The following is a 22,023-nucleotide window of genomic DNA, read 5'->3' on the forward strand; positions in this document are numbered from 1 at the left end:
AGGAGGATAGCAGGGGATCAGACTTCTCCCATAAAGGTGATGCCCAGTCAAGGGCTGAGCCACTGAGAAGGGAGATGATATAGGCAATTTTGGTACGGTCACTGAAGAAATTGCCAGGTAGAAGCTCAAAGTGGATTTCACATTGATTGAGAAATCCCCTGCAGAACCTTGGAGATCCATCAAATTTTGCTGGCGTTGGAAGATGAAGATGTGGACTGGAAATGGGTAAGGTGGGTGGGGTTACAGCTGGTGTTACTGTAGTGGACGCACCGGACGTGCCAGGTCCACGGAGGGTCGTTTGAATCCCATCCAGCCGTGTAGAGAGATCCTGGAGACAGCGGATGATGTGGCCCTGTGCAGCCTCCTGATGTTCAAGTCGGGCTGCCAGTTCTTGCATCGGCCTGGCCGCTTGATCCTGGTCTCCGGCTGGATTCATTAGGTCAGTGCTTACTGTCACAACTGAGGGCCTGAGCTGACGGGAGGCAGCCTCAGTTGTAGGGGCTGAGATGTAACGGAACCTGGGAGGTTGTATCAGACCCCTAGACATGTAAGTAACATGTAGAATAACTGCCCGAAGGCGTGACCACGACAACCAGGATAAAAGTCAATGATGTTTATTATGACAAACTCCGTAACACAGCAGCAGTAAAAGGAAACATAAAAGTCAACAGAGGATAAATACAATTCCTGGGTACTACAGGGTGGCAAGGGCCACAGGCACTGGTAGAGTGAGACAGTTCTTATAATCTTCTAGTTGGAAAGTCCTTACCAGGCCTGACTGTAGCAATGGAGAGAACCCAGGATCGTACCAGCTGATGTTCCAGGAAAGGCTGGGCTGCTGAAGGTAAAACGGCTGCTGTGGATACTGGCTGGAACCAGACTGTTGTTGGTACGGAGTGGATACTGGCTGGAACCAGTTAAATAATAAACGAACTTGAGAGCGATGAAATAATAATGAAGTTTGGAGTTTGAGAGCGGTGAAATAATAATACCGGTGGAGAGTGGTAAACTGCAGAAAAGGACACCGGCCCTTTAAGAGAAGCTATACACTGCTGGAAGCTGGGCTGGAAGCAGGTGATTGTTTGAGAGCGGTGAAATAATAATACCGGTGGAGAGTGGTAAACTACAGAAAGGACACCGGCCCTTTAAGAGAAGCTATACACTGCTGGAAGCTGGGCTGGAAGCAGGTGATTGTTGTAGCTGGAAACAGGTGAGTCCAGAATGGATCGGAGAGTCAGGCTACACCGCAGATAGAATGCTGGTGCGGGTCTCTATAGCAGAAGTCTGGAGACAGGAGCTGGAACCTGGAAGACAACCACAGGAGAGAGACAAACTGGAACTAGGTTAGACAACCAAAGCACTGACGCCTTCCTTGCTCAGGCACAGCATACTTATACCTGCAGCAAGGAAGGGGTTGGCTAGGCAATAATGCAAATCAACAATACAGACAGCAGATTGGTGGAAATAATCAGATGACAAAATCCAAGATGGCTGCGCCCATGCAGACACTTGGAGGGAAGTTTGGTTTGTAATCCATGTGAGAATTGAAACAGTAATGGCGACGCCGGCCACAGGAGACGCCAGACTGACAAGCGCACATTTAACCACGCGGGCACAGCGGAGGCCGCGGCTGATGAAATCACCACTCTGACATTCTGCATGTGGAAACTCAGGAACAGCGGGATCCGGTCCTGGAACGCTGAGCCAGCCTTAGGAGGCATCTGAAGGGTAAGTAATGGCGTCCAGATACCCGGATCGTGACACACCATTAATATCAAGGAAATGAACATCCTGTACATCAAAGTGGTAAGTTATGCAGAGAATGTAGGGTACAGGATGCCGGCCATCCCACACCACCATACCACTCACCCTCATAACCATCATTAGATAACTACCCCCAGTATCATCCTACCAGATTCCAAACCTGACATTGTGACTTTGAAATTTCCATTCTGAACTTAAAATGGACAAACTTGCTTTACTAATTAAGTTTTTTCTTTTTACATTTTTCTTTTTCTTTTTACTTTTTTTGTTGCTTACCACACCATATAACTTTGTGTTATTTTGTAAACTTTTAATGTTTTATTGCGCCCAAATAAATTCCTGTCACGCACATACCTATTGCTTAAATATATCTATAGAACATTGACTATAGTGCAAGTTACATAGATACAAGTCCGAGCGCTGCATAACCAATCATCCTTGTATTCAATCCAGTGAGGTCTGGTATCCTCATATATGCTAGCAGCACGGCAAACAATCCAATAGGACTCTATGTGCATCCAGCCTTATCTTTCTTTTTCTATAAGTTATATGTTGATGGTTGTCCTAGCCATAATTGCTTAAGTAACTGGGAACAAACGTGCTGTAAGCCATAGCAGATATTTTTAAAAATGCTACAAAGTTCTTTCATTTTTCTAGTACTAAGCCTGTCCCTGTGTTCCTGCTGTCCTAGGCACTGTACCTGTTTTTCCTTCTTAGTAAGCAATCTGAACTGACAGCACTACTTTTGAGGAGTGTGCAGTGGCATAGCAATAGCCCTCCCAGGCCCCGCAGTGGCTTGGGGGCGCAAGCATTGACTGGCTTGACTGCCGCTGAGTCATCGCTTCTGCAGACGTATAGTAAAGCCAATAGGGCTGACTGACGTTCCACTCACTGGCATGAGTGTTGCCCAATCATCTAGAGATGAGGGCGGAGCGCCTGTCTGTTTGTGAGGAGTAACGGTTACGGTGGGCATTTGTGGTGTGTGGAGAGCAGCTGCAATGGAACTGGGAGTCACGTGATGTCAGCGCGTAGAGCATTACCCGGAGGTGTCGGCAACACTGGCACCGCTGGTAGAAGATTCAGAAAGCCGCATCTTCTTCCATGAAACCCCTGGCAAAGAGTATGAAACCCCTGGCAAAGAGCATGAAAGCCCTGGCAACAAGCTTGGAATTCAGAGCATAAAACCCTTGACAATGAGCATGGAATCCAGAGCATGAAACCCATGACAATGTGCATCCCTGATAACAAGCAGGTAATGTAAAAGTAATTAGAAGCCTTACTGTGGGGCATCATTTTTAAGGGACATTATTGTGTGTTGGGCATAAAATTGTGTCAGAGGCATAACTGTGTGTGGCATAATGTGTAATGGGCATTACGGTGTGTGGCATATTGTGTAATGGGCATTACAGTGTGTGGCTTATTGTGTAATGGACATTATGGTGTCTGAAATAATGTGCATTGGTCATTATGGTGTGCGGCATATTGTGTAATGGGCATTACAGTATGTGGCATAATGTATCATGGCCATTACGGTGTGTAGCATATGGTGTAATGGGCATTATGGTGTGGGGCATAATGTGTAATAGGCATTACTGTGTGTGGAATAATGGCCCTCATTCCGAGTTGATCGGTCGCAAGGCGAATTTAGCAGAGTTACACACGCTAAGCCGCCGCCTACTGGGAGTGAATCTTAGCTTCTTAAAATTGCGACCGATGTATTCGCAATATTGCGATTACTAACTACTTAGCAGTTTCAGAGTAGCTCCAGACTTACTCTGCCTGTGCGATCAGTTCAGTGCTTGTCGTTCCTGGTTGACGTCACAAACACACCCAGCGTTCGCCCAGGCACTCCCACCGTTTCTCCGGCCACTCCTGCGTTTTTTCCGGAAACGGTAGCGTTTTCAGCCACACGCCCCTGAAACGCCGTGTTTCCGCCCAGTAACACCCATTTCCTGTCAATCACATTACGATCGCCGGAGCAAAGAAAAAGCCGTGAGTAAAAATACTTCCTTCATAGTAAAGTTACTTGGCGCAGTCGCAGTGCGAACTTTGCGCATGCGTACTAAGCGGATTTTCACTGCGATGCGATGAAAAAGAACGAGCGAACAACTCGGAATGAGGGCCAATGTGTAAGGGGCATTACAATAAGGAGGAAAAATGACAGGATTTTTTTTCTGTGGTGGCCAATGTCGGGGGGGGGGGGGGGGGGCAGGAACTTTTTTGGTAGGGTGGAGCAAAACTTATAGTTACGCCACTGGGAGTGTGAGGAGAATTAGACAACTCTCTGCATTGCACACCTCATCGTAGCCCACAATTCCACCTACATGCCAATGATGCGCCATTACTGAGCTGTGTAACTATCCATTGCCACCAAGATGCCCCTTCAACAAACAAATGGCGATGCAACAGAGTTATGTGTCCGTAGTTGCTCATGGTGGCATCTAATCCACTATGGAGCATGTACAGTGCCAAATAGGGCAGAGCAAGCAGGGGCTGGCTGGGCAGGTGGACAGGGTGCCATCTTCCCCCCAGACTAGTGCTATTTAAGTGTTCCAGGGCCGCCTGACTGCGGAGGCAGACAGAGGATGCTCCTGCTCCCCCTGGCCGCTGCTCAGCTAAAGACAAATATAGAGAAGCACAGGTGCAAGATATTTGGTAAACTCGCACCTAATTGAATGTATATACAGTATATAGGTACTGCCCGATATTTCTTTAGCTATTTAAACCACACCCACATTAAAAAAACACACCACCAACATTTTTGTCATGCCCATGTTTGCACTGCATTCCCTGTGAAAAGCTGGCCCACTTTCTTGAGTCCCCCCCCCCCCCCCCCCCCCCTCCCCCAGGCTAAAAGTTGCCAGACAGCCACTGGGAGCAAGTGTAGTGTGAACGCCAGGCCCCGGTGGGGACAGAAGGTGCATCAAAGGGGTAGCTGCATCGGGGGTTAAAGTTGGCCTGTAATGGTTCTGCCTCCACCACAGCCCTAACCCTATAATAACCCTAACAGGTGGACGGGGGCTGCCCAGGTGCAGTGGCTCTGCGTTCTGCATGCACGGTGCATACATGGCAGAAGTCCCCTCCCCAGTATCATGTCTGTGACACGGAGGAGAAGACTCAGAAGCTGCTCTGTATGTGCATGCAGAACACAGAGCCAGGGGCCCGGGAGGATTCTAGGCAGGAGTTGAAAAATTGTAGGTGAGCATGTGGGGGTGGGGGTGGGGGGGGAGATGGGCACTGTGGGGCATCTTGGGTATGGGTGCACTATGTGGAATACATGGGGGGCACTGTGGTGCACATTGGGGTGAACTGTGTTACATCAAGGGGGGGACTGTGGTTCAGATTGGGGGCGGCTGTGTGGCATACAGAGGGCACTGTGGGGCATATTGGGGGGAACTGTGTAGCTTCGATTGGGTCTTATTACAAAGGCTTGTAACTATGATTGGTAACTCTCAAGTTAATCAGACGATGCATGCTGCCACTGACATGCTCCTCTATAGTCATCTTCTGCCTACTGAGGTAAAATGTAACCGTCTAGGGGTTCCACATATAAACGTTCACCCATTTTTGTAGGAACCCTGTTAAAAATTTGATTCAGCCAGTGCAGCCCACAAGCAGCACCCCAGGTTCACGTAAGGGAATATTTGTTATACATCTGATGTGACAATATATTTTCTCCACAAATGATAAAGCTTCCATATTGAAGCTCTCTACAGATTGATAAAGCTTCCGTATAGAGGTGAAACCAGTCAGAAAATGGAGTTCTGTACACCTGCATCTCTGTGGTTGTGCTGGCAACATCCTCACTGGATCGCTGATATGATTGATATTTTACCTACAGTATATGCCACTTTAATACATTCTGCAGCCAGCACACCTGATTGGTCTTTGGAAACATGTACAGTATATATTTTTATTTATTTACCTAGAGCCAGAAATGTACAATGCACACTAAATAATGTATAAATAGTAATATGTTTTAAATGATGATTGATTTGTATGTAACATTTTAGTCATTTGTTTGATGTTAGTTTTCCATCAAATACTCATTTATTTTATAAGAATCTTGAGTGTTTGATACTGCTATGTCAAGTACTTAATTTTAAAGAGCACAATACCATTCTCAGTTTTATTTTCTCTACAATATCATATAGATTTAGGGTTATATGTATGAAGCAGTGGCGTAACTATAGAGGATGCAGGGAATGCTATGGGGCCTGGCCGTTTGAGAGCCCAAAGGTCCCTCATGCAATCCCACTGCACCGCCCGACTGTTTACTTCCTGGTGCATGTGCAGTTAGATTTGGATGGGGTGTGTTCAAACTGAAATCTAAATTGCAGTGTAAAAATAAAGCAGCCAGTACAGTATTTCCCCTGCACAAAAACAATACAACCCACCCAAATCTATCTCCCTGCACATGTTATATCTGCACCCACCTGCGGTGCACAAGGAGGGTAATTCAGATCTGATCGCTGGGCTGCGTTTTTTGCTGTCCTTCGATCAGATAGTTGCCGCCTACAGGGGGAGGATATTTTTGCTGTGCAAGAGTGCATTCCTATCCTATGTGTTAGCAGAGCTGCTAAAATCAGTTTGAGCAGTCTTTGCGCAGCCCAGGACTTACTCTTCCAGTGCGATTGAATCCTGCTGATTGGGGCCGGAGCTGACGTCAGACACCCTCCCTCAAAACGCCTGGACACGCCTGCATTTTTACGGACACTCCCTGTAAATGGTCAGTTGCCACCCAGAAACGGCCTCTTCCTGTCAATCACCTTGGGAATGCCCGTGCAAATGGATCCTCTGCACCCTCCCGTCGCTGACTGGCGATGCCTGTTTTAGCTGCCTGACGTGCCTGTACATTGCGGTGTATGCGCAGTTTGGACCTGATCGCCCACTGTGCGAAAACAGACAGCAGCGATCAGATATGAATGACCCCCATGGTTTGCCCATTAGAGGAAGACTTTGCAATAAACCTTGAATTCGGCCCTATATTGTTTATGTTGTGTATAAATCGTTCTGTCTGTGCCACCTTAAAGCACTCTGGTGTGTAACATCTGCAATCAGTGGCGGATCTTGCCACGGGCAAGCAGTACTTTTGCCTGGGGCGCCGGCGCCATCCGGAGGGCGCCGCACCATGGCAAGATCCGCTACTGTGCCTTCCCTTGTGCCCGCCGCTGGTCCCCCACTTTGAAGGGAACCAGACGCTATGCGTCTAGTTTCTCTTCATGGAGAGGACCTTTGCTGTGTGGTGCGCGATGACGTAATTGCGCACCGCACAGCACAGTGGCACAGACACTAGGGGTCATAATTGACCTCTAGTGTCTATGCTGTGCTATGGGAGAGACGTAATGACGTCTCTCCCATAGATCCGAGGACTGGAGAAGAGCGGCGCCGGCGGAGGAGGAGGTCTGGAATCAGGAGCGGGGATTGTAAGTATACTTTTATTTTATTTTTATTTTTCTTCCAGCTGCGCTACAGGCCCCCATATGAAGCCACGCCCCTATTTTTGTCCGGGGCGCCACAAGGGCAAGAACCGGCCCTGTCTGCAATGATATGCACAGCTCTGTGTTTGCACATCACCAATACACAGATAAATTAGAGTGTGCTAAGCATCTACAGAACAGTGCATACAGACTTAGGAGCTCCTTATAAATTTTGCTATGAGCCCCACAAAGTTCTATTTATTCCCCTGGTACTAGGTCTTGAAAAGAGATAAAGTAGATGGAGATAAAGTAGCAGACAATCAGCTCCTACAGCAGTGATCTCCAACCCATAGCTCGCGAGCTACCGGTAGCTCGCCGTAGTATTTTTGGTAGCTCACAGAGTGCACGGCTTTGGGTAGTCACTGGCACTCCTCCTCCCTTCATTATTAATATGGTGACGGCCGTCAGCCAATCAGAGCTCGTGGACCGGCAGTGGCGGCATCTGATTGGCTGCCGGACCGCAAGTTTTGTCTCACTTACCGGCACCATATTTTAAATGCCCGCCGCCGGAGACTCTGTCACCCTCACCGCAGCCGATCTCCGGACTTCTGTCCCTCATACAAGAGAAGCAGCACAGATGGCAGTAGAAGAAGCCAGCAAGGGTTAGCATTATGTGGGGCACTGTATCAGACACTGCGGGGTAAAATTTTATCTGGCGCTGCAGGTGGCATTTTAAATGGGGAATTGTATCTGGCACTGGTGGGGGCATTGTGTCTGGCACTGCTGGGGGGCATTATTTGTGTATCTGGCACTGCTGGGGGCATTATTTGTGTATCTGGCACTGCTGGGAGGCATTATTTGTAGTTGTGAGGCCACACCCACTTTTGTGAGGTCACACCCACTTTCGCAGGAACACATGCGCATTGGGGGGAGGGGGTAGCTCCTTCAGAGGTTTTATTTTCCGAAAGTAGCTCACACCCCAATTAAGGTTGGAGACCACTGCCCTACAGTAACTGCCAGGTTACAGGTGATGTTTGAAAAATGACAGGAGCTGGTTGGTTTGTACCAAGGCTTAGTATATATAGACCCCTTAGTTTTCAATGAACTGATACACGAAAGCATTTAAAAATCATCCTTATACAGTATTTAACTTTATGAGAGTATAGTTGTTATTTATACTGTATTCTGTCTTTTCTTTTCTGAACAATGTGCATTTTTTTCACCCTACTCCTGTTAGATCCACATACAAGTGATCTATTATGTGAAGCAGACGAAGAATGGAAGCTGAAAGATGGAATCTATGGATGTTACTGCAAGGACGAATATGAAGTCTCTGGTATGTTTAGCTCAGAATATACAAGACAATACTAGAAAGAAGCATAGAACTGCTATAGTTTTTCTACTGGACAAATATACACAATCCTAATATAGAATAGCCTAGAAAGCAGAGAGTTTAAAAAGAGGGTGGTTTGAGGTTGTAGTGCAAAGCTGAGGAACAGGTCTTACTTATACTGTTATAATATGTAAGCCACAGGAGCTAGACTTTGTTCAAAGGAATCACTTTGTGCAGAATACTGTACTCAGAGTCATTATGCATTACATTAGTTAAAAGCTCATGACAATGATGAACACCTGGGACGAATTATAGAGGGGGAAGGTCGCTACTCACAAAGGAGCTGCCAGGTTTCTGTAACTCCTACTGCTGGGAGCTGGGGTTCTGTCATGCTGAGGGTATAGCGTTTTATATATATATATATATATATATATATATATATATATATATATATATATATACAGGTTGAGTCTCCCTTATCCGCAATGCTTGGGACCAGAGGTATTTTGGATATGGGATTTTTCCGTATTTTGGAATAATTGCATACCATAATGAGATATCATGGCGATGGGACCCAAGTCTAAGCACAGAATGCATTTATGTTTCATATACACCTTATACACACATGTACATGTAGTTTGTGTAATCCCGCACCAGTTTTTTAACTATAATTTTCTTATGTATACAGTTCAGATGTATTATGGTACTTTCTGCGTTATTGAAGATATTTAGTTTTTTTTTCCCTCTCGACCCTGTATGACCCTATACGCAGGTGCCCTCCAAATGCTTTTGAGTTCTAGACTCGTATACAGCTACCAAAGAAAAAAGAAGAAAGAAGCATTTTCTTGGACGCACTCTGCCATTAATTGTTTGCTTAAAATATCTATCTTTATTGGATATACATTAAAATTCTTGGGAATTGGTGAAATATTAAAATATAGTGTGAATAAGAAAAACAGAATGTGATAATAAAAACTACTCGTTTCCGGATGGTGATCCCTCAAAGTATTGTCTCAATTGTATGAGAGCATACTTGAAACTGTTGCTAAAAGGACAAGCAACAATACTGGTAGCCTGATATACTAAAAAGCAGTTTATAGGACAACACCAATAAAAGACACGGATATTATGGTATAGGCAATATAGCCTTTATTGAGACAATACTTTGAGAGATCACCATCTGGAAACGAGTAGTTTTTATTATCACATTCTGTTTTTCTTATTCACACTATATTTTAATATTTCACCAATTCCCAAGAATTTTAATGTATATCCAATAAACAATAGATATTTTAAGCAAACAATTAATGGTAGAGTGCGTCCAAGAAAATGCTTCTTTCTTCTTTTTTCTTTGGTACCTTATACACACAGCCTGAAGGTCATTTTAGCCAATATTTTTATAACTTTGTACATTAAACAAAGTGTGTGTACATTCACACAATTCATTTATGTTTCATATACACCTTATAAACACAGCCTGAAGGTCATTTAATACAATATTTTTAACAACTTTGTGTATTAAACAAAGTTTGTGTACATTGAGTCATCAAAAAACAAAGGTTTCACTATCTCACTCTCACTCAAAAAAGTCCGTATTTCGGAATATTCCGTATTTCGGAATATTTGGATATGGGATACTCAACCTGTATACAGGCCCGGCGCTACCCGCTCAGCGAAGGGATGCAGTGCAGGGAGGCGCTGGGACGGATAGGCGCTTCCCCTACTCTGCATCCCTTCCCTGCTGCGCCATCCTGTCCCCCCTGCTGCTGGTGCAGCTGCCAGTGCTGTGTCTGTCACTGTATGACAGGCACTGGCAGCGGGCACCTGCAGCATGAAAAGCCTCCTCCCTCCCCTCACCTGTGCTGTGTGACAGTGCCAAGTACGGGACAGAAGGGGGCGGAGCTACACGGACGGAAGGGGCATGGCTAAATGGACAAGAAGGGGTGGAGCTACACGGACCAGGCTGCTGTACAGAGGGAGACTGGCTGGCTTAGGTAAGTGGAGGGTGAGAGAGAAGTGTGTGTGTATGTGTGGGTGTGTATGTGTGTGTATATGTGTGTGTGTGTGTGTGTGTGTGTGTGTGTGTGTGTGAGGTATGTCTGTGCGCGCGCTTTATGGACGCTACTACTGAGGGGGCATTACGTATAACGACGCTACTACTGGGGGGGCATTACATGTAAGAACGCTACTACTACTGGGGGGGGGCATTACGTATAACGACGCTACTACTGCTGTGGGGGGGCATTACTTATAAGGACGATACTAGTACTGGGGTGCACTACGTATAAGGACGCTACTACTACTGGGGGGGCATTACGTATAAGGACGATACTAGTACTGGGGTGCACTACGTATAAGGACGCTACTACTACTGGGGGGGCATTACGTATAAGGACGATACTACTACTGTGTGGGGGCATTACTTATAAGGACGATACTAGTACTGGGGTGCACTACGTATAAGGACGCTACTACTACTGGGAGGGCATTACTTATAAGGACGATACTAGTACTGGGGTGCACTACGTATATGGATGCTACTACTACTGGGGGGGCATTACGTATAAGGACGATACTAGTACTGGGGTGCACTACGTATAAGGATGCTACTACTACTGGGGGGGCATTACGTATAAGGACGATACTACTACTGTGGGGGGGCATTACTTATAAGGACGATACTAGTACTGGGGTGCACTACGTATAAGGACGATACTACTACTTGGGGGCATTATGTATAAGGACGCTACTATTACTGGGAGAGGATTACGCATAACAATGCTACTACTGGGGGGAGGGCATTACGTATAAGGATGCTACTACTGCGCGGAGCATTATGTATAAGGACAGTACTACTACTGGGGGCGCATTACGTATAAGAATGCTACCACTACTGGGAGGGCATTACGTATAAGGACGCTACTACTACTGGGGGGACATTACGTATAAGGACGCTGCTACTACTGGGGGTGCACTACGTATAAGGACGCTACTACTACTGGGGGGGCATTACGTATTAGGGCGCTACTACTTCTGGGGGTAATTACGTATAAGGACGCTTCTACTACTGGGGGTGCACTACGTATAAGGACGCTACTACTACTGGGGGGTATTACGTATAAGGACGCGTCTACTACTGGGGTGCACTACGTATAAGGACGCTACTACTACTGGGGGGCATTATGTATAAGGGCGCTACTACTACTGGGGGGGCATTATGTATAAGGACACTACTACTACTGGGGGCATTATGTATAAGGATGCTACTATTACTGGGGTGCATTACATATAAAGACGCTACTACTACGGGTGGGGCATTATGTATAAGATTAATAAGATTGTGCTACATTGTGGCGTAATTTTAAATGGGGGTACTATTGTGTGGCCATGCCCCTTACTTGTGAGACCACACCCCTTTTCCTGGCGCGCGCCAAAGGAATATGGGAGGGCGCAAATTTATAGTTTGCAGGGGGGCGCTGAACACCCTAGCACCAGCCCTGCCTATATATATATATATATATATATATATATATATATATATGTGCTGTACAGTATATCTGTAATGAGCAGGCTATAATAATGATGCACTATATATATATACACCAGTACTGGCACGTGTAGGCTCACCAGTCCCCGCACAGCTCTTGCCCATTCTGGGGGTAGAGGACACGGGTAACCACTAGCAACTGGCCTGAGGGCTCTGAGCATGAACTGTGCAGGGTGTGGGAGGGGCAAGTACAGGACCCCAATCCCCCACTGGCGTACACTATATATAAAGCAGTTAAGCCGATTATCTGCCTCCTCCCCCGCATCATCTGCAGTCCCAGCTCCGACCGCTCCTCCTACCGGTCACCACTCCACTCACCTCACACAGAGTCTTACCCCTTCCGGCTGGACTGATTCACCTTCTCCCCCTGCCGGTAAGTGGCCACACGTGTCTTCAATGCCTCTACTGTGAGTGCTGCTGGACAGTCTTGTGGTTCCTACATCCATTTCCTTGTTATTGCTGCTACTTGTTGCCGAGTCCTGGGATGGCAAGTAACCTGGGGTTGCAGCATAGTTGTCACGCTCGGTGTAAGTTGGGGTTCCGACAACTGAGTTTTGGCTGAAGGGACAGCTATTTGTGAGGAGAGTAAACGAGGTGGCTGAATGTAATTCCTCCTCATGGTGTGGAGGCCAAACTAATTGTTAACGTTGGCCGGAGGGCATAAAGGAAAAGGAGGACTCCGGAGAAAGGTAACTGTAGTTTTAATGAATAACAGACTGTACACAAATATTGGAAAAATTGACGAAACTGGAAGAATAAGAGTCTATGGTTAAATGATTTGAAGAGTGAAGCTGAAGAACTCCGATAAAGAAGAACTGAAGACTGTGATTAAAAGACAAGGCTGAAGAACTTGGACTTTGAAGAAATGAAGACTTGTGATTTGTGGTTGAAAGACGAGACTGAAGAACTTGGACTTTGAGGAAATGAAGACGTCTGCACGAACTGCCGTTAGCACCTGGAGCTCCTCTATGACCTAGGACCCCGTGAGCACTTACACGAGTGGCGACGGACTTAGACAGCAGGACTGCAGCAGCATTTAGGTAACTGATAGATGAGAGTAACCGTGACCAGGGCACCAGAAGTAACCTGGGAACACAGAGCTGGAGAACCTTTCACAAGGTGGTAACTTGAAGCACTGGCACTCTCCCTCTGAGCCAGCCCCCTTTTGTAAGAGGAGAACACGCAGGATTGGCTGGACACAGAGTGGGAACTTAATTGGTAATGCTCTGGTCTCCAACATGACTGCCCCCAGCACAGGAGACATACTTAGCTGTACATCCGTCCAGGAGGACCTGCCCCCAGCAGCTCCCTGCTGCCGCAGCCGCTCCAACCAGCGGGACGGCAACTCCCCGGGGGCATCCACCGGAGATAAGGCTCCGGAGCCTGACAATAGTATATGGAAGAGTGGGTGCAGAGTATGCGGTATATGGAGGAGGGATGTGCCCTGTATATAAGGGGAACTGTATGGAGGGGAATGAGTATGAGGGTGCAGTGTGTATATAGTGGCAGTATATGGTGGGGGGGAGGTGTAGTGTACATAGGAGGTGTGTGTGTCCTTATCCCTCCAGTCGCTGCCGGTGGCACCACAGAGGTGAGGAGCAGCGTTCAATTAATGGAACCGTAAGTGGAAATCAAACAAAAAGATAGAATATCCAGTCAATTTTGAATATGAAAGGTTGTTATAAATGGCAACTGCCACACCAAAAACCTACCCCTACCCCCAATCTCTCTCTCTCTCTCTCTCTCTATCTCTCTCTCTCTAGCACCTTCTCTCCATATGTAGCAAGTGTGAAACAGTCAGATCAGTGTTTTTAGGTATTTAGCAGCATTTTGTCTGTGTGGCGGCCTCCAGTGGCCACCGATGCACATACAGTGACAGTGGTGAGGAGCAGTTAGCCTTTTATAATATAGGATGTTACAGATAGAGCAACACTCATTGCCCGCCGCCGAGCATTCACAGACGCTCCCATTCACTTTGAATGGGGCATGTGTGCATCTACGACTCACGCGCACCCCATTCGTTCCCGGCGGTCCGCCTCGCCGGGCGTGACTAGTCACAGATGGAGCCACAATTAGCGTGGCTCCATCTGTATATCTGAATCTGTACCAAGTACATTTAATAATCAAGACAAGTGCAATGGAGGAGGTATGGATGCCTCAGGGATGACATGTAACATTTGTATACTCATAAGACCGGGTAGAGAAGAAGAAAACTCCATTGCTGATTTTACAAATTAAATGATCAGTGACCAGAAGGTTGTCATTTTGGGTTAGTGCCAACAGATGTGGACAAAGGTATCTTTATCAACATACTGGCGCTAGCATAAAACTGAAAAGTCTGGGGGCAATCCAGTACCCTGGAGGATACCATATAGCACATGTAGTAGAGTTTATATGAATTTGACTGTATTCACATGCAAGTCAAACTTTTTAAAACTAGTCTTCGATATGTAGCCCCCTTGTCATATCCAAGTGATAACCTGTATGCTCTGTTCTTCATTGCCCTCCTCCTAACTCTCTGGCCTCAACAGTACATAACTGTGCTCCCCAGTCCCCCATTGTATCCACTCAAAGACTCTCTAGAACAGGGGTTCTCAAACTCGGTCCTCAGGACCCCACACAGTGCATGTTTTGCAGGTAACCCAGCAGGTGCACAGGTGTATTAATTACTCACAGACACATTTTAAAAGGTCCACAGGTGGAGCTAATTATGTCACTTGTGATTCTGTGAGGAGCCCTGCAAAACATGCACTGTGTGGGGTCCTGAGGACCGAGTTTGAGAACCTGTGCTCTAGAATATAAGCTTCTGTGAGCAGGGACCTCACTCCATCTGTGTTGCTACATAATTAAGATCATTAACAGATCATTTACATAAAGTATGTGTCCAGGAGCATGGAATATCCCGACTTGCCCAGGCCTGGGGGTGGAAGGGCTGGTGGGAAAGGGTAAGCATAACGATGGAGGACCCAAAGTCCTGATCATACTTGTACATTTGAACTTACAATTTAATAGTGAATAATGTTTGATTAATGCATAACTATGTAATTAACTTAAAATGTTTTAGCATGGAATACAAAGTAAATAACATTTAGACATGTTTCAGATGTTGCAGACATAAGACCTGAGCTAACCTGCGGAGTCCATGAAATGAAAGTCACGTTTTATAAATGTCAGCTGAAAAGTCTGAACCTCAATGTCAGTAGTATCACTCTGAAGGACAGCAGCTGCTTTGAGTATCGGGATGACCCCATCACCAACACTTTTTCCGTATTGTCTTCACTACAAGCAGGAAAATGCGGACTTCAAATAATTGTATGTGCCGTTCTTGAAATACTTTTCTATGATATTTTAATTTATTACAATCTTAATGCATCTCAAATTTTATAAATTTGAAATGTCCAAATAGGATTTGGAATATTTAGTGAAACATGACATTTCAGAAAATGTTTATGATTGTATTCTGCCTTCTGGTTCTATCTACAATATGTGCCTAATTCAGCATGGATCGCTATTCAGAGAAATCGCAAATTAAGTGATTATTGAATGACTGGGCATGTGTAGCATTCATATTGCACACGCTACAGAAATTGTGTACAGATCGGAATCACAATGTAGCCACTGTTTGACTGACAGGAAGCCGGCATTTCTGGGAGAAAACCTGCCGTTTTCTGGGTGTGTTAGAAAAACTACAGGCGTGCCCAGATGTTTTTGGGGACGGTCTCTGACATCAGCACAGACCACTTCCAGGCCATCTCAGTCGCAGATTAGTTGCAGCCTCAGACTTACTCACATTTGCTCAGACGACAAAGATTCTTTGATGTTCCAGGAATTGCGTATGCATCTGCGAGTGGATTGTGAACTGCGATGCATTCGCAATTTAGCATTTTTTCTTCCTGTCGGGGTGGCACCTTTCTACTCACAGGCAACTGCAATTTCTCTGAATAGCGATCCATGCTGAATTAGGCCCTATATGCACGGTCATTATTAATTTTCTTTTTTTGTATATTCTGTTTTTATTCAAGAAAATTCAATAATTACAACACATTTGAGTTCAGAAGGCTGTTATAAATGCAGTTAGAATTAGGTATAATCTAAACTACAGCATCTATATAGAAAGTTGTCACAGGTTTTGAAGGTTATTACAAGTATAGTCATCAATATATCATCCTGTAATATTTAATACGTTATCCAATTGCCTTCTGTTTATACAATAATCCTAATCAAAACATCGAGGTAATGATAGTGAAGTAATTAGAGGAAAGGGGGGGGGGGGTATGATGGGCGAGGTAAGGAATGGGGAGTGGGAGGGTCCGGGATCGGGGTTGACCAGTACCAGGAGGTTCGTAGGTTAAGAGGAGGATGGGATGCTTTCATTATGGGGGGCTGGTTGCATTGCTAGTTCACTTGGTTGTAAACAGGTGCTCCTTATACTCTTTGGAGGTGGTATAATCTATCCATGGTAGCCACATAGCCATGAATTCTGAGAGTTTATCTCTAGAGCTCAAGAGAATGTTCTCCATATTCATGTAGTGATTGATCCTCTCAAACCATAGTTGTCTTGTGGGTGGAGTTGGAGACCTCCACAGGGTGGGGATAATTGCCCGCGCTGCATTGGATAGATGACGTAGCAGTGACGTTTTGTGCTGTGCCAGTGGGGTAGGGGAGTGGGAGAGCAGCCAAAAGGCCGGGTCAGTATGGACAGGTGTGTGTAGTATATTTTGGGAGATGGAAATGACTTCTGCCCGGAAAGGGCGTATTAAGGGGCAGGACCACCAAATATGCATTAGGGAACCGGTTGCGCCGAGGCATCTCCAGCATTTGGTTGTCACTCCCGGGTACATGTGATGGAGGAGGGAGGGGTGTCTGTACCACCGCATTATCAATTTATATTGGGTTTCCCTGACTTGTATGCACACTGAGCTTTTGTGGGCTTTGAGAAATATCATACGCCACTCTTTATCCGTCAGTCGGATTTCCAGATCTCTCTCCCATGCCTTTTGAAAGGGTGTGGGTGTTTGGACTTCAATGTCTTGTATTAGTTTGTAAAGTGTAGAGATTGTATGGTGGGGGGTGCTTCTGGAAACACATAGCCTCTCAAACTGTGTAAGTTCCCTTGAGGCTTGGGGGTGTCTATGCCCGGAATGTATGTAGTGTCTTAGTTGTAGATATTTCCAAAAATCTCGCTGCGGAATGTCCCACTTTAGTTTTACTTCTGAGAATTGCTTAACCCCTGTGGAAGTTGCTATTTGACCTACCCTGAAGAGACCCGCGAGGGCCCAGTTACTGAAATGTGATGGTGTTAAGCCGGGTTGAAAGTCGGGGTTGGCTAGAAAAGAAGTAATTGGGCCGAAAGCGGATGAAATATTTGACCAGGTGCGTGCTTTTTTCCAGAATGAAAGGGTCGCGCTGATAGTTGGGTGAGTGGTATGGGTCTTGGGGAGGGAGGGGAGCCACGGTAAGATCTCCGGGAATTGCTGCATATGGAGTCCCTCCAGTGCCACCCATTGTTTTTTATCCCGACTCCTCGTCCAGTCCAAGACTCTATTGAGCAATATTGCCCAGTAATAGCCCTTGATATCTGGTAATTGAAAGCCCCCACTCCGGGTAGAGCGGGTCATTGTGGATCTGCTAATTCTTGGTCTTCTCCTAGACCATATGAATTGCTGTGTCAGGAGTTGTATGGACTTGAACCAGGAGTCTGGGATTTGTATTGGGAGGGTTTGTAATTTGTATAGTAATTTAGGGAGTGTATTCATTTTTACAACGTTCACTCTCCCCAACCATGATAGTGGCTTGAGGTACCATCTACTATAATCTGCTCTAATCGTCCGGAGGAGAGGAGTGAAGTTCAGGTTAAATAAGCGGGATAAGTCTTTTGGTAGCAGTACACCCAGATAGGGTAGGTGTGATGTGTTCCAAGTGAATGTGAAGGATTGCTTAAGTTTTTTCACAGTGTCGGGGGGTAAGGATATGTTCAAGGCACAGGACTTAGACATGTTTATTTTAAAGTTGGAAAGTTGTCCAAAGTGAGTCAGTTCCTGCATAAAATGGGGAAGGGAGGTGATCGGATATGTTATTGTGGCCAATAGATCATCAGCAAATAGGGAGAGTTTATGTTCTGTATCTCCTACTGTCAGGCCTGTGATGAGGCCATTAGCTCTAATGGCCCTTGCAAGGGCCTCAATGCATAGGATAAATAGTAGAGGTGATAGTGGGCAGCCCTGTCGTGTCCCATTGTTTATGCAGAAGGGTTCAGACAATGTCCCATTGATTCGGACTCGGGCTGTGGGTGATCTATATAATCCCATGATTCTGCCAAGTGCCAGGGGACCCAGTCCTATGTGCCCCAGAACAGACCTCATAAAGCCCCAGCTGACTCTATCGAAGGCCTTTTCAGCGTCGGTGGACAATAGCACCGTAGGGGGACCTCCTTGGGACGCTATATGGATTAGGCTTAGGACCTTTGTGGTATTATCTTTGGCTTCACGGTCCAAAACAAAGCCCACCTGGTCATTATGGATCAGTGATGGAAGGAGTACATTTAGTCTATTTGCCATTAATTTTGCAAATAGCTTGGCATCAATGTTTAGTAGGGATATGGGTCTGTAACTAGAGCACACCGAGGGGTCCTTACCGGGCTTAGGCAGCACTGAGATGTGAGCTTCCAGGGATTGGGCCGAGAAATGGGTGTCCGCAGAGATTGAATTGAAGGCCTGGAGAAGGTAAGGGGAGAGGAGGTCTTTGAATTGTTTGTAATATGTAAGTGTGAAGCCATCCGGCCCCGGGCTTTTACCAATGGGAGTCGAGGCTAGGGCATGTTCCAACTCTAACTGGGTGAAGGGTTGCTCTAGTGATTCTCTATCTGCTAGTGTTAGAACAGGGTAGGATACTTTTTCTAGGTACGCTTTTGCCTGTAGGAGGTTATAAGGGGTAGGGGTATTATCGGCTCGGTTCTCTAAGTTATATAAGAGAGAGTAGTATTGTTTGAAGCACGCAGCTATTTCGGGGGACTTAAATCTGTGGGTTCCATCTCCGTCTTTTATGCTATTGATGTACAGAGATGAGCGTTGTGCTTTAAGTGCTTGGGCCAAAAGGCGGCCAGGTTTATTACCCCACTGGTAGTATTTGGAGTTACACTTGCGTACAGAAAGCTGGATACTGTCTGTGAGGGTTTTTTTCAATTGGGATCGTGTATCTATCAGGTCTAAGTAGTCAGATTTTGAAAGGGATTGTTTATGTAAGGACTCAAGGCGGTGGAGACGTTCTAGTAATTTGGTAATATGAGCTGACCTCTGTTTTTTCATAAAAGTCCCCAGCTGTATAAGTTTGCCTCTAATGGTGCATTTGTGTGCTTCCCACAAGGTAACCTTAGAGACCTCATCGGTGTCATTAAGGGAAAAATATTCTGTCAGGGCCTTCTCTAATTCGCCTTTGCAGTACTGGTCCTGCAAGAGTAGCTCGTTTAGGCGCCAGGTCCATTGGCCCGGAGCTGTTTGGGGGGTTGAGAGGGTCATATGTATTGGGGCATGGTCTGACCAGGTTATCGAGCCTATGGAGGAATCTATTAGCTGAGGGAGGTGTCTGTGGCTCAAAAATATATAATCGAGACGTGAGTAAACGTTATGTGGATTCGAGTAAAATGAGTAGTCTCTGTCAGAGGGGTGGAGTATTCTCCAGGAATCTACCAACTGCAGATCGTGAAATAGTCGCTTAGCCTGTCGGTGTTGACGTTGGGAAAGTCGGGGTGAGCCAGAGGATGAGTCTAAGGATGGGTCCATTATCCAGTTCAGGTCTCCTCCCACAACCACAACCCCCGTAAGTAAGGGCTCGAGTAGGGTAAGGGCCGAGCGGAAGAATGGAATCTGATCTTTGTTTGGGGCATACAGGGCCACAAATGTATACGGGCACATACATATTTTGCAATTGACTACCAGGAGGCGCCCTGGGATCGGTTTGTGGACTGATATGTCTGACAGTTGGAGAGTCCTGGAGAACATTATCGCTACTCCCTTAGATTTGGTATCTGGGTTGTTGCTATAGTAGGCCTGGGGGAAGCAGAAGTTTGTCAGGGGCGGATTCTTAGCGGAAATTTTAAAATGTGACTCTTGGATTAGTGCGACGTCTACTCTGTCAGCCCATAGGGACCGCAGTAAGGATGATCTTTTCTCAGGGGCATTGAGGCCTTTCGCATTGAGTGATGTTATTTTAATTTTTCCGGGGGATGTCATGATGATTGTGGGTCATAGAGGATTGTTGTTGTCCTGGAGTGGTCGAGGGAGGGGAGGGGTGAAGGTATGGGGGAGGTATGAGAAGGGTAAAACATGGAAAAAAGGTAAACAATAACATTAACTTTTGAATAACCCGCGTTGAGGCCACCAAACCAGTTAAGGATTGGAGACCCAAGAGGCAAGCTTGCCATGAGCGGGTGTGGGGCGGACAAGGGAACTCCCGCCTTGGGCATCTGGTTATTAATCTAAAATAGAGCTAAAGTAACTAAACATATACAATGTTAGCTAGTCGTATACTGTTAAGTATAATCTATACATTGTAAACTGTAAACCTCGTTAAACTGTAAATCGCAACTAGTATTTGGTTGCAGTGAGTCTCATATTTGATGGGTTTCATTCTGCAGTCCGCACTCCATGGTGGAGTGAAGGGTCAAGACCCCCTAACTGCTAAATGACAAATAAAGATCCACCAGAGGTATAATATAGTCTCACGCTGTGTGCAGGGAACTGTGACTCTCCATTGGTGTTCCATCAGGTAGCTCGTGGATCTTCGCTTGGGGGGCCGCCTTTGGAGTTTCTTTTCCCGTTCTTTCGTACTTCTGTCCTGGGAGCTCCAGTATGCAAAGGCTGGAAAGGTGGTAGCTCTGGAATGTGGAAGTCCCAATCGCGTAGGTTAGGTTTCGGGATACCCAATCCCGTACAGAATTCCGGGATATCCATGAACGTGTTGAGTGTATGGGTTTTTCCCGACGAGTAGACTTGGAGATTAAAGGGGTATCCCCATCTGTATTTTAATTGGCGTTTGCGGAGTTCATCCGTTAGGGGTTTAAGGGCCTTCCGCTGTTGAAGAGTGAACCAGGACAAGTCTTGATATATTTGGATTGGTGAGCCGTTGAAGTCGACCCCGTCGAGCTGTCGGACTTTGCGCATGATGTCGTCCTTTTGGGAAAAGTAATGTAATCTGCAAATTACATCGCGTGGGCTATCTGAAGAGAGGCCTCTTGGCTTCAAGGCTCTGTGGGCCCTATCGAAGGTAATATTGTCGTCGGGGTCATTGCCCAGGATTTCATTGAAGATTTTTGTAAGGGCGTCTATTAGGCCTGTTTGGGTAACGTCTTCCGGCAGGCCCCGTACTCGGATATTGTTTCTTCTCCCTCTGTTATCCAAATCTGTTAGTCGGGTCTGGAGTGATCGTATCTCTGTGGATTGAGCTTCGATGATGGACGCCATGGACTTTAAAAATGTATCGGAGGAATCATGGTGTTCTTCTAAGCTCGTCACTCGGTCTGAGACGAGGGAGATATCTTGTCTCACGGCCGCCAGTTCACGTCTCACAGTGACCTGCAGGTCCTTCTTAGTGGGTAGGTTTTTCATATAGGCCAGAATTTCTTGCAGGTCTTTGTTTCTTGGGGGGCTCTCAAGTGGCGTTTCCGTGCCTGAGGGAGATGGGTGGGGTGTCCGCAAGCGGATGGAGTGATCTGCCTCTGGTGGGTTATCAGCCTGGGCAGGCGGGGTGGGTTGTAAGAAAGGTCTCAGAGCGGATTGTGACATATTTCCTCGAGGGGTTGATGTGTCGGCTTTTTTAATAGGTCTTTTGTTCCTGGTCATCACTCAGCTAGCGGGGGGGAGGTCTAGTTTCCTGGACTCCGATCAACGAGGTTTAGATTAATGTATATAGCTCGCATATGGGTGCCATCAGCAGTGCAGTTCCCTTTGGATTGGCATCAGCAG

General features: G+C 46.2%; 1 protein-coding gene across 1 annotated transcript in view; it reads left to right on the forward strand.

Moving 5' to 3' along the window:
* LOC134943685 (uromodulin-like) overlaps positions 1–22,023 on the forward strand; it is a 91,318-nt gene that overhangs the window by 41,311 nt on the left and 27,984 nt on the right. Inside the window, exons 8-9 of the mRNA XM_063932394.1 lie at positions 8,422–8,520; positions 15,168–15,376. Of these exons, the coding sequence (XP_063788464.1) occupies positions 8,422–8,520; positions 15,168–15,376 (308 nt within the window). The remainder of the gene's footprint in view (positions 1–8,421; positions 8,521–15,167; positions 15,377–22,023) is intronic.

This window comes from Pseudophryne corroboree, chromosome 7 (assembly GCF_028390025.1).
Source record: "Pseudophryne corroboree isolate aPseCor3 chromosome 7, aPseCor3.hap2, whole genome shotgun sequence".
Classification (NCBI taxonomy): Eukaryota; Metazoa; Chordata; class Amphibia; order Anura; family Myobatrachidae; genus Pseudophryne; species Pseudophryne corroboree.